The sequence below is a fragment of the Hydractinia symbiolongicarpus genome, chromosome 2, assembly GCF_029227915.1.
Source record: "Hydractinia symbiolongicarpus strain clone_291-10 chromosome 2, HSymV2.1, whole genome shotgun sequence".
In the NCBI taxonomy this organism is placed as follows: domain Eukaryota; kingdom Metazoa; phylum Cnidaria; class Hydrozoa; order Anthoathecata; family Hydractiniidae; genus Hydractinia; species Hydractinia symbiolongicarpus.
Window position 1 is genome coordinate 14,199,070 of NC_079876.1, and position 12,587 is coordinate 14,211,656.

Consider the following 12,587-nt stretch of genomic DNA (forward strand, 5'->3'; position numbering starts at 1 on the left):
CAGCACAAACAAAGTTATGTTGGTCGAGCTCAGTAAGAATAAAATCAGAGACATCGACTACTGCAGTTTCTGTGGAAAAGAGTTTTCGAAATCCGGACTGTCTGTCATTCAGGAAGTTGTGCTCAGAAATAAAATGAGACATTTGCTCATGCACTAACTTTTCAAAAAGTTTTCATCAATAGTAATATTGATGTTGTCTGGAATTTCGTCACCAAATGACTCCTCATTAGCAAAGGGCAAATTACGAGAAAGACAGGGACTGCAAACGAAAAACAGTTTATCTTCAGGAGTCTTCATAAATTGTTGATATTTTTTATCAGAAATACGCTCACATTTTTTATGAGCCCATAATCCACACTTGTCACAAGAAAGTGCTTTGTGTGTTTTTGCCACAGGTTTTAAGCATGAAGAACAGGGATACTTAACAGGACCTGGGTTGAGGCAGATGTCCCCTGACAAGAGGATTAAAAAATAGAAATACTTGTGCCTGCTTGGCTTAAGTTTTGATAAAGCCATTAATTTTAATTGGAGAGTGAGCTGGCTTTCAGAAACTCTATTGCAGGCATCAAGTGAAGAGATAGAAAAGAAACTCCTATTTAGTCGACTCATTTCGTTGTTGTTGGGTGAGCTACTTTTGAACGAAGGTTTTGTATTGCTCAAAAATACAACGAACACAAAAATCAGTTTTAGCGTAAATGTGGGGTTTCCTACCTGAGTAAAGTTATTTTTAAGTCGTAGAGAGATCATTCTACGGTTATGTGCTCTTCCAAAACTATGTTTGAAGGATCTAAGGCAAGCCCATTTCCTTACGATGTTACACAGAAGGAGCAGCAGGAACCCACAACACAGCAAAGCTACCATATTAGATGATAGATGGATAAAAAACTGACTGGGATAAAAACAATTTATTAACAAAAACAATAATTTAAAAACTTACAAAACAACAAATTAAAGAAATGAAAAGATATAAATGAAGTAAAAAAGGCAGTACAATATATAATAAATCAAAAAGGACTTAGCTGTCAAAGCAGGAGCTCTTCAAGCTTTAGTCTTCTTTTTTCTTTCTTCGACTTAGCGCGCCAAGACCGGAGCGTTTTAGATACGTCCGACCTCAACGAGAGCTAAGCACGGAATTGATTCTATTAAGAAATGACCACATAAATCAACATTGCTGTTGAATATTATGTTCTAAATCTCATTAAGAACTTTAAATTGTAATTAATCCTGTTATAAATTATAGATAAAATAAAATATGAAAATTATAAACTTTCTTAGGCTTTTACACTTGTAGCACAAAATGAATACAGAAAGTAAGGTAGATGAAAATTCTGAAAACGTAGACAAAAATGGGCAAAGTACGGAAGACAGTGAAAATTTAGGAGAAGATGATGGAATTGAGCCTGGTGAATTACCTTCTATAAATGAAAGTAAGTTGCATAATTTTGTGCTTTGTTGGGTTTTGTTTGATTAAAATGCAAAAATTGTGAAAACAATTCTTTTTACAAAGCACAGCTATACTATCACATCAAGTTTCCCTGTTGTTAAGCACTTATACAAAGCACTTAGGCACTACCACAAATATACAACTGACTTTATATGCAAAAAAGTATGCAAATCCGGTATTTCATAATGTATATGGTGTATATATGATGTATAATTTAGGTGGTGGTGATTGTGAAGTCAATGTGTTGGAAGATATTTTAGGAGCAGATGGCGGACATGATGATCTTCAGAAGGAATTGGATGACAGTGCCAGCAAAAAAGGTTTGGAAATATATGCACAACTCAAGGCTGTTGCCCAAACAGTATTTCTGATTAAATTTTTTTCACACCTGTTGATGCAATAGGCTATTTGCATGTCTGCTTTATTAACAAATTCACTTTAGCAATTGCAGAGTGCTGAACTGAATTAGAAAGGTTGACACATTAGGACTTAAATTGTCAAGTTTGTCAAAATTTTCCTATTGATTGTCGTATGAAACTAAAAACAAAGTTTCTACTATCCTTAACATGTCAGTTTAAAGCTCACTTCTCTATTTACACTAAGTTAATTTGATATAAGAGTTTCAAAAAATTGTCTAGGAATTTTCAGCCATGACAATTGTTGATGACTTTCAATAATGCCACTGCCTTCGCATTTTAGGCTACCAGCAGCAAAATATGCTTTTTCAATGAATGAGTTGTTACAAACATTAACCAATTAATCAATTCTTATGCCATAAAGGACCATTTACAAATTCTGTCTTGTAATATAGATGTATTGCCAGGAACTAAATATTTTCTTAAATGAATTAAATATTTTCTCAAAAGAATTTCAACATATTTTAGACTTTTTTTATTCAGGCCACACAAGAAAATAAAACGAAGATCAAAATAATGTTAAAAAATAACTTTTAACTTGATCCTATTTAAATAATATTTCTAAACAATTTGGTTTTATATTTCCAATTATGTAAATAAAAAGTAATTTTGTCCACTACCTGTCATGAAGCATTGTTACATAAACTGGTGTTTATGTAACAATGCTTCACAATGCAAGAAAGTTTCTGATCTTTTCATTAAATAAATTTAAGAACAAAAGCCATGTGTGTCTAACTTCTGCATGAATTTTGTTAAAATATAATTTTCTTTGTAACCTTTCGACATATATTGTATATGTTTATAAAACTAAAGCTAAAAATGAATTTGTTTTATTTTTCAATGTATTCTTTAAAGGAAAGGTATAAAAGATGTTGGACCTATATTATAGAGCTTAAAAAGGTTAACCAGTAATTTTTTTAAAAAGCTCTTTGTTCTCAAGACATTCACATTTAAAGAATTTCCGATTTAATTATCCTGCATAAATTATGATGTCATATTTAAGTAATAGCAAATTTTGACATTTTTTGTCATCAGTAATTCTAGACCTGTTAAAGGATGTGCATTCAAACCATGCATAGATATTATAAAGGTGAATTGACTGACATAAATTTTTTTGCTAAATTGGCAATCATTTTTTGTTGCAGGCCTCCTAATTTGTTTCCAATGACCAAATAACTTGGGATCTGCAAATAGAAATAGTTAGCAATCTCAATTCAATAGTAGTTTGGTTTTGATTGTAATAAATGCTAACTTAATTTTTGTTATTTATGGTTTAGTGGCCACCCCAAAGACGAAAAAAGCAAAAGCCACACCTAAAAGAAAATCTAGTCGGAAAACTAAAAACTCAGCAGCAAAGACAAAAATAGAAGAAGTTGAATCAACTGTTAAAAATAAGGTTGAAAGCGAAGTGACAGTGCCAAAAGGAGAACCTAAGACTAGTGACGAACAGATAGTTAAAACAGAGCAAGGTGAAAAAGTTATGTCTATGGAGAATAAAGAAGTCAAGAATGAAAATATCTCCAAATCAAAAGAGAAACCTGTCAAAACAAAGACTGCAAATAAGAAGTCTGGTAAGACAGCTACTCCATCTCAGAAAGCTTCAAAACCTGTAAACTCTGTTGGAGCAAAAGTCAAAACAATCACAGCTAAAGTTGTGAAAACACCGAAAGGAACTTCCAAGACTGGCAAAGGAACAAAGAAGAGTAAAAAAGAAGTGATTGAAAAAAAAGAAGAGAAGAAAGAAGGACAAGGTAAAAAAGTTGAAGAAACTGCTCCTGTTGAAGACGCTGACACTGATGCTGTACAAGAAGAAACATTAGAAAAAAAAGAGAAAATGTTAGAAAAAATGACTGCTCCTCCAACAGTCTCGAAAGACACAGAGAAAAAAGAAGTAAAGCCTAAGAAGGAAAAGTCAGCGGACCGTAAAAGAAAAGGCAGTACTAATCCAGCAGCAGAAGCGAAAGCTAAGAAACCGAAAGAAGTCAAATCTAAAAGTGATAAATCTGAGGTACCTGTATTAGTTTTCATTAAGAAGTTTTATTGTTGCCAATTCTTAATTGGTGAAAATTGTAATGAAATTTAGAATTGGAATTTATTTTTTTGTATTATAGAAGCAGAAGGAAGAGCAATTACTAGGTATAGTTTTAATTTATTTTTTATAGTTTTAATTTATTTATTTTAGTTTTTATTTATACAAAGTTGTTTAACAAAATGAAAAAAGAAAACAACTTTTAATTCAAAATCACATCAAATATCAACATTAGATGAGTGGAATGAAATAAGTTTTTTAACGAGGTTTTCTTTGTTTCTTAATAGATACTGGTGTTAAAGAAGAGCAACCAAGTGAAGAAGATATGAAAGTAATAGATGATGTTGATGAAGAATTATCTGATCATGGAAGCAATTATTCCCATGCAAGCTCGTTTTCCCATTCATTTTCAAGGTCACCATCGTTTTCTGGAAGTTTTACTGGATCCTTTTCTGGTTCATTATCATTGTCATCATTTTCTGGATCTAACACTTCCTTAGGTTTGGTTTATAGTTTAGAATTTATTATTTTAAGGAAACAAAAATTTTATGGCTCAGCTGTACTGTGATTGCATTTCGCAAGAAAAAATTTTCTTGGTTCTAAGAAATTACAAATTTTTAAGTTTTTTAAGCTTTTAGAGACAATTTGTAATTTAAAAATTTTGCAGGAAAAAAACTTGCAGTTTACAAGTGACCTTACCTTTTGCTGGAATAAACTTCACAATAAAAATTTTCTGCCTTCAATCTCATTGAACGGAAAAAACATTGTGGCATAATAATCATAACCAAACTTTCTCTAGAATGACTTAAACTTTGCTTCAGTAACCATTTTTATTTAAGAATTAGTTACAAAATTAGCACATGAGATAGCTTGTTACAAAATAACAAAAACAGCAAATCGCTAGAGTTGGATGCATGTTTTTTGGTAACCTTTTTTTCTTTTTAGCAAAACCTTATTAACTAAGTCCAAGGTTATGTTGTTTACATACGCTAAAATATACATGTTGTTTACTCGCTTTTATCTCCCTGAAGATAAATTGTGTGAAATTCTGTTCATGAGATAAAAGATTGACATGTGTGTAGTTATTATTATAACTTGGAAACTCGTGCTTTTTTAAGTAATGGGTTTTAAAGACGTGTACCCAGCATTAAAGCTACAAAGTAACGAGTAGAGTGTTTTCAATTTGTTTACATGTTTTAATTAGATTCACTTGGTAAAGAAGGTGTAAAAAAGAAAAGAAAAAGTCGAAAGCACACAGATGATCAAGGTTTGTTATCATTATCTTGCTGTTATGGGAACTTCCACGAACTGTAGAAATTTTAAAATAGCTTTTTTATTGCATCATTAGAGCATAACGAAGCATTGCAACAACACAAAGAATTTGTTGATTCCCTCTTAAAAGGTGCTCGTTACTTCATTGTGAAAAGTAACAATCATGAAAATGTTACTTTGTCTAAAGCTAAGGTGAGTAAAATGTAGTATTTTAGTTATTTCTTATTTTTTTATATATTTTTATTTATTAACTTGCCTATATTTGCCTGTATCATATTTTTATTTAGGGTGTTTGGGCTACTCCTCCTGCAAATGAGAGGAAACTAAATGATGCTTATAGGGTATGTTAGTTTGCAGAAATATAACAATAATAAAATTTTACTTTGCGCTATGTCATATTTATTATAATATAATTACAGACTGTGCCAGAGTTAAAGTAATACTTTGTTATATTTATAAATTTAATTATATTTTAGCATTCAACAAACGTAATATTAGTGTATTCTGTCAAAGAAAGTGGTCGATTTCAAGGATTTGCTAGATTGGCGTCAGAATCTCGTCATGATGGTATTCCTGTCCCTTGGGTATTGCCACCAGGTTTCGACAGGAGAATACTTGGAGGAACCTTCAAAATCGATTGGCTCAACAGGTATGTAATGTTTATGTAAAAGAAAAAACTGTTACTGATCTATTCATGGCTTTTTAATACTTTTTTAGCATTAAACATGAGAAAAGGATTAATATTTTACGCAGTTGTCAATTAAGTTTGTTACAGCTTAGACAGTACTTTAAATGCATTCTCTTGGCTGGACGCTCATTGATAACAGTACCAATAGAAACCGAAAGGAATATTCTGCGTAAATACCATTATCTGCTTAATCAGAAGTTTTTTATTTGTGTGTTCAACTGCATCTGTTTAAAAAAGGCTTAAAATCCAGGACTTAATATTTCCTTACATAAAAAGAGCTTAGATTTTTTAATACATTTTTTTTTAATAAATCAATATAAATCATAAAGTAACAATAAATCTAAAGAGGGTGTCCGTTGAAGTCATGCAGAGACAGAGTACAGCTATTAATAATGTTGAAGAAACACAGGATTAGTACGTTTTTAAAAAACATTTCTAATTTATGGCATGTAAAGGGTAGCGATTCTTTATTTTCCTTATCATACTTGTGAAATCTCTTCAGAAAAGATGTCCCATTTTCCCAGTGCGCGAATTTAAGAAATCCTTGGAATGAAAATAAAGAAGTTAAAATTTGTCGAGATGGTCAGGTTGGTTATTTCTGTAGTATTTTTAGTAATTTAATAACAAGTGCAAACTTAAATAACGTTATTACACCAAGCCAATTTTTTTGTGGAAAAGATTTCTGTGATTTTTAGGAGTTAGAGCCTAGTGTTGGAGAAGTACTTTGTCGTATGTTCGAGGAAGATTTAACTATAGACCTTTCCCGAGTGGCTCGCCACTTAAAACAAAGAAAAAAGCTTGGTAGTCAAATGGGGCATAAACGTGAATACCATCCAAGGTTTGTTTTTCTTATTATATGCTGTATTCAAGTTGAATATAGTTTTTTTTCCTCTCTATAGTTTCAAAGTTTCAAAGTCCATATACAATAGGAACTTTTTGTTCTTTATAATTGATAGTCATTTCAGTATACTTATATCTGGTAGGGATATCCTAAGAATGGAATATATTTCTCTCTATGAATGAAACTTGTGGATCAAAATTCCAGCATAATTGATGTTATCTTTTATATTTATCAGGTGTGGGGGATGAAATCTCCTGAGAGTTCTACCTCACGCAACCACAAAAAATAGACTTTAGTTCTAAATTTGAACTTTTGCTAGTTCTACTATGTTACTCCTATGAACTTTCTTCACATGAACTTCCTCTGATAGGAGTTGTAAAGCCGTTATTACAGTTTATACATATCCACTGAACTTTTTACTTCATAACTACTGAACTGTTATTAAGTCATATGAATATGAAGAAGGGTAATGTAGTTATGTGTGTTATATGTGGTGCAAAATGGTAGTATAAAATTGAATTACGAGTACACCTTTTAAAGATCTAAGGCATATTCACGCAACCTGAATTAGCTTGAAATTGCCAAGCTTTCACATTAAACGAGGCTCAATATGTTGAATAGCATGTAGATTCAATTATTCACCAATATTGGAATTGCGAGATGAAGATGTGTGACCAAGTTTATTGTACATAAGCAGAAGGAAATTGCGAATTGTTGATATCCAACTTTACCCGGATTGGCGAAGAATAGTTTCATTACCATGGAGCATACGTTAATTAGATGTTTCCAATAAAGTTTGACGATAAAGTCATTGAAGACCTGGTTTATTCATAGCAGTTATAAAGCCTGGCAAACAGAGCGCGGTGAATATACATGTTATGATGCAATGCGAAGATGTCATTCAGCCTTCTGTTTGAAATAAACTTTATTTTCATTACTTCTGAATGAACCTTTTAAAAGCAGCCCAAAGTTTGTGGTGTTGCACATTTCATTTAAGTATATAGACTGTGTAAAAGCTAATAATGGTTTGTTTGATTGGATGAGAGGTATATATTAGGTCATTGCCTGTTCCTACGAAGTTAGTCATACTTTGACCAAGTTTTTATTATAGGTAAAGTTAATCCTTAACTAGTTATGTACACCAAAATAGATACCATTCGATAACATTCGATTAAACTTAAGTGTTTCTGTTTTTATTTTTAATATCTTGATATAGGTTTAGGGGTGGTGGTCAACGTGGAAACTGGAGAGGAGGTAGGGGAGACTTTCGAGGTGGATTTAGAGGAGACCGTGGACGCTTTGGTGAAAGACGAGGAGGATATTCAAGAGATACTGGTAACTGCTTTCTTTTGATGTTGTTGTTTAACCCTGTTTATCCTCTTCTTTTATGGGCACATCAGGACTCAGAAGGTCTAAAATCTGACATAAACTTTGACATAAAATATTCTGCTGACGTCTTTAATTTTAACACTGGAGTGGAAAACTAAACTGTGTTTTGGTTGCTCAGTTGATGTCATTAATTACTCATAAAAGTAATTTTTGAGCATAATAAAGGTGATTTGGTAATCCCCAAGTGATTTGCTACCTAACGATACACATATATATTTGATGGAAATTTGAAATTGGTAAATAATTTTATCAGGACCAAATATTTGTCCTTGAAAAATATCTTTCTGAATATATTTCTGTAAATGCTTTCATTTTGTATTTTAAAAAGTCAAAAAATTTCAGACCATTGAGTTATTTTAGTCAAAAGTTACAGCAAAACAAATCAGGGAAGGAAGGGGCCCAACCTCTTCCTGTGTAAACCGAAAACTTGCTCAAGTCTCTTGCTTTGCTAAATTATAGAGCTGCCAGATGGTGTCACTTAAATAAAATTAGGAATGGAAGAAAATGATGAACAAAACTATAAATCTGATAGGTATCAAATAACCAATATTTTTCGGGAATAACCTTCATCAACCTGCTTTTTTAGATGGGAGAGGCCACTACGAAGACAGAGGTTTTCAAGACAGAAGCCATTACAACGGTGGAGATGCAAGATACCAAGATGTTCGAGGGCGTGGACGGCCAAACAGATACGGTCACAACGAGCGATTTAATGAACACTTCTCACGCAACAGGTCTCGTTCTCCAGAATACCGCCGTGACCGCGATCGAGAGTCTCGTGAGCGAAAACACAGAGATAAAGTAAAGGAATTCCTGAAGAATGACAAGTAGGTTCAGTTTTTGAGAACAGCAGGACATTGCCGACGTGAAGTGACATTTTCCTGTTTCGCGTCGGCAAAATTGTGTTTGACGTCAGCAATTTATCTTTATTTTGCCACTGTATGCTCCAATATAACAGTTAATTTGAAGAGAAAATTTACAAACGACTTAAATAAAAACCACGTCAGCAAAAATTTTTCCTCTTGTTGTTTACACGTCGGTATTCAGCAATTGCCAAATGCCGACAAATGCCGTGAACTTACTATAATACCGCAATGATCCAAACAATCGAGGGGGGGCGCTTAAAAAATGCTGGGCGTTTATAAATTTTTCTTATTTTTATACAAATTAAAAACAACGGTTATTTTCAATTTTGTTTTTTTTTCTGGAAAAATAAAACTGAACAATAGATGTAGCAAAATAAACTTTAGTCTTGTTAGGGTTCTCAATATAAAAAAAGTAAAATTTTCAAATAAGAGACCAGTTTCTCGAGGTATTTTTCGATTAAGCGCACCCTTTTATCAGGTGGGCGCTTATTCGAGGGGGGTGCCTAATAAGTGCTGGGCGCTTATTGAACTTTAAGGAAATTACCTGGGCGCTTATTCGAGGGGAGCCCTTGAAAAATGCTGGGCGCTTAATCGGATCAATACGGTATGCGGTATTTTTTGCATTTGTAAGTGGCGGATTTGTAATTTCAAAATGTTTTTTTACTGCATTCATACGCAGAGGATAAGCGATTTCAAAAGTTCGTTATTGTATTCTTCTCTGGAGATTGTTGATTTTGTTATTGTTTTTTGTTCGTTTGCCGTGTTTTTCACACAAAAGTATTGATTCTACCTATTCATAACTTTCTGTTTTAGGGCGAAATTTGGTGTTCGAAAAGAAACTCTGTTACACGGATCTTATTCTGATTATGTTAGAGAGTTTCAAAGACAGAAACAAATAAGGGTAGGTACATTGTACTATTAGGCCGGATGTCCACGAGGCGGAAAATGTCGAGGCAGACTACTTTTTCCGCAGCGGGACATGCGCACTGGTAGATATTGCGCAATATTTCAAGGTAGCTGCGGAAAATGTGGAGATACGAATAGTAAAATTATGTTTCTAATATTCGCGACTACTACTAGAGTAGTCAGGCTCGACGTTTTCCACCTCATGGAGATCCGGCTTTAAGATCTTTATTATTTCTTTTCGATATTTTCTAGTATTGTATTTTGTGTGTTGAGAATAATTTTTGTTTTTGCAGAGTTCATCATCTTATTATCCTTCATCATCGTCTAATCATCATCATTATGAACATCGCAGTTCTGGTAGCAGTCGTTCTCACGTAAGTTCCACCTTGAAGAACTTAACGAATGCAAAAAAAAAAAAAATCGAAACTAAACATTTTAAAATTGATGTTTCTGCATTTCTGCAAACACTTACATATGTTGTCGCATTTTTTAAAACTACCTATAAAATGACCTGTTTCCGTCCGAGCTTTTCTCAGATCATTAGTTCTATTATTATTATTATTATTATTCCGAATATTTATACAGGATATAGCCACTTCAGTGTTGGAAACTGTTATCAATGTGGGTCCTGTGTTTTGAATGTATACATTAAGTATACACCGGCAATACCTACCCAATTTCCCTCACATGGCATGGGTTGACCCGTAGCTGTGGTAAAGGCACTTGCTAAACATGCCCACGCTGTGGACCGAACCACGGACCTTGTGATTACGAAGCGAACTCCATAACCACAAGGCCACAAGGCTTGCACAAAGATAGAGAACAATAGACCCTCGAAGGGTTGAGTTCCAAATGAAATTATATTTATTGTTATTAAGTCTTTAAAAATAAAAATGAAGATAGTCAGTATGGTATAAACCAAGCTTTTGAAATCAAAATTTAGCTTTAAAATATTCCAATACACAATAGTATACAATAACAGAACAGTTTAAAACCCTCAAACTTTCTGGTCGCTAATTTTTCTCTATTTTTAAATGGAAAATTAAAACAGAGAAAAATTAGAAAAGCTTCTAAAAGATGGTGTGTCGTTTGGTTTTACCTTTGATTTTATTACTACGAAAATCCAAATATGAGGACAAAACATAAAGTCGACTCAACTATAATATTGATACCTAAATATAACTTAAAAATTATCTGGGAAAACAAACTTTCATTTATAAAGAGTGCTGTCTTTATTCTCGTATGAACATACCAGATTATGCGCATCGATCCAGTTGGTTTTATTTATGAATCTACTTGCAAATAAGTTATTGGTGGCTGTCATATAAGTAAATATAATTAAATAATAATAACAATTGTCTATTAGAATCATAACATAAGTTAGCAAAAATTACTTGAGCACGCGTACAAAAATGTTTTCTTCGAAGAATAATGTATGATTTTAAACAGCTTTTGTTTTTTTAAACTTGTTAATTTTTAGTACCATGACCCGAAAGAGGCGGCTGAAGCTTTTTTAAGGCGACCAAGAAGATGATTGGACGAAATCTCAACATGGCGTGCTGGTGACGTACCGTTGGAATTTTATAATCATTTAGACGACGAGCGACGTTGGTTTGTGCCGATATAGATTGCACTACGTCAAATCGTTTATCAAGAGGCTCTACTCTATTTGTAAATATTATTTTTATTAAATTTGGATAAGAAAAATCTGATATTTTACCTTTCAAAGACTTATTTTCGCGTGCTACAAAAAACATTTTGCGTATATTTATTTTCGCGAATCGTCGAGATATTCCTCTGAAAATCTTTTTCGCAAAGAACTACTATCAGTAATCGCAATTTATTTTATTTATCGACTTAAGGTAGCCTTTAATTAAAAACTTGCTCATATCACAGGCTCGACATCATTTTTTATCAACTACAAACGGAGAAAAAGCGTTAACTTAAAGACGGCGTCCTACTTATCCGGGGTCCCACTGAACGACAGTATACTATATATAGTAGTTATCGCACAGTGCCGAGAAAAAATATCGGAAATTTTTTTTTGAGTTTTTAAAATTCTCGTTTACATATAATATACAAGAACTAAAAAACGGAAAAAATATGACAAGTGCGATAACTAGTTTATCATATAAACCAAGCATAAATCGTTGTAGTAATTTAATATACTCGACAGATGATTGTTTAATTTCAATCACGGTTTACGACGTTTAAAAGCGAAAATATTTATTGCAAGATATATGTGATAATGCCTTTTAATTCATAATAATTTTTTTTTAATTATTCGCGATATGGTAATTATTTTAAAGGAAAAACAAAGGCTGTTTGTGGCCTTAGTTTAATTAAACTAGTCGTTAGCCCTTGGAAAATCCACGAGTTCGCCTGTCGCAGCTAAGCTACCATTTTGCGTGACAGACAGACAGCCGTATACGGCATTATAATATAGATGAAATAAATTTCAGAGTAATATATTCATGTTAATTCACTAAAGTAAGAAGCAGTGATTTATCTGGTAAGTTCTGGATTTCTTTTAAACTAACCTAAAGTTACAGTTTAACTAAATATCCCTACGGTGGAGACGACTGGCACTTCTCTTTAATGACTGTCGAAACAAAAGAATGAATAATTGAATTGTGTATATTCATTATATAATTGATTGTTAATTTGTTTCGTTAAAAAGGAGGTGAAAATTACGGAACATATTTACCATGAAGTTCTCGTTTTTCAAGAAAACAA

The 12,587-nt window shown here is 32.7% G+C and overlaps 1 protein-coding gene across 1 annotated transcript; it reads left to right on the forward strand.

Annotated features, from left to right (window-relative positions):
* Positions 1-1,148: 1,148 nt before the first annotated feature.
* Positions 1,149-11,570, forward strand: LOC130629564 (YTH domain-containing protein 1-like). Its single transcript, XM_057442820.1, has 16 exons — positions 1,149-1,427; positions 1,663-1,764; positions 3,138-3,868; positions 3,972-3,996; positions 4,177-4,389; positions 5,094-5,156; positions 5,238-5,353; positions 5,449-5,502; positions 5,638-5,810; positions 6,352-6,436; positions 6,545-6,687; positions 7,907-8,025; positions 8,666-8,906; positions 9,759-9,846; positions 10,145-10,225; positions 11,332-11,570. Exons 1-16 carry the CDS (start codon positions 1,298-1,300, stop codon positions 11,383-11,385), a joined length of 2,418 nt encoding a protein of 805 aa, XP_057298803.1. The 5' UTR covers positions 1,149-1,297; the 3' UTR covers positions 11,386-11,570.
* Positions 11,571-12,587: the final 1,017 nt, after the last annotated feature.

Excerpts from the sequence above, each read along its gene's own strand:
- LOC130629564 (XM_057442820.1), top strand. The coding sequence starts at position 1,298 with ATGAATACAGAAAGTAAGGTAGATGAAAATTCTGAAAACGTAGACAAA. Across the intron at positions 3,997-4,176 it reads GAAGGAAGAGCAATTACTAG|ATACTGGTGTTAAAGAAGAG; the intron begins GTATAGTTTTAA and ends GTTTCTTAATAG. Across the intron at positions 8,026-8,665 it reads AGGATATTCAAGAGATACTG|ATGGGAGAGGCCACTACGAA; the intron begins GTAACTGCTTTC and ends CTGCTTTTTTAG.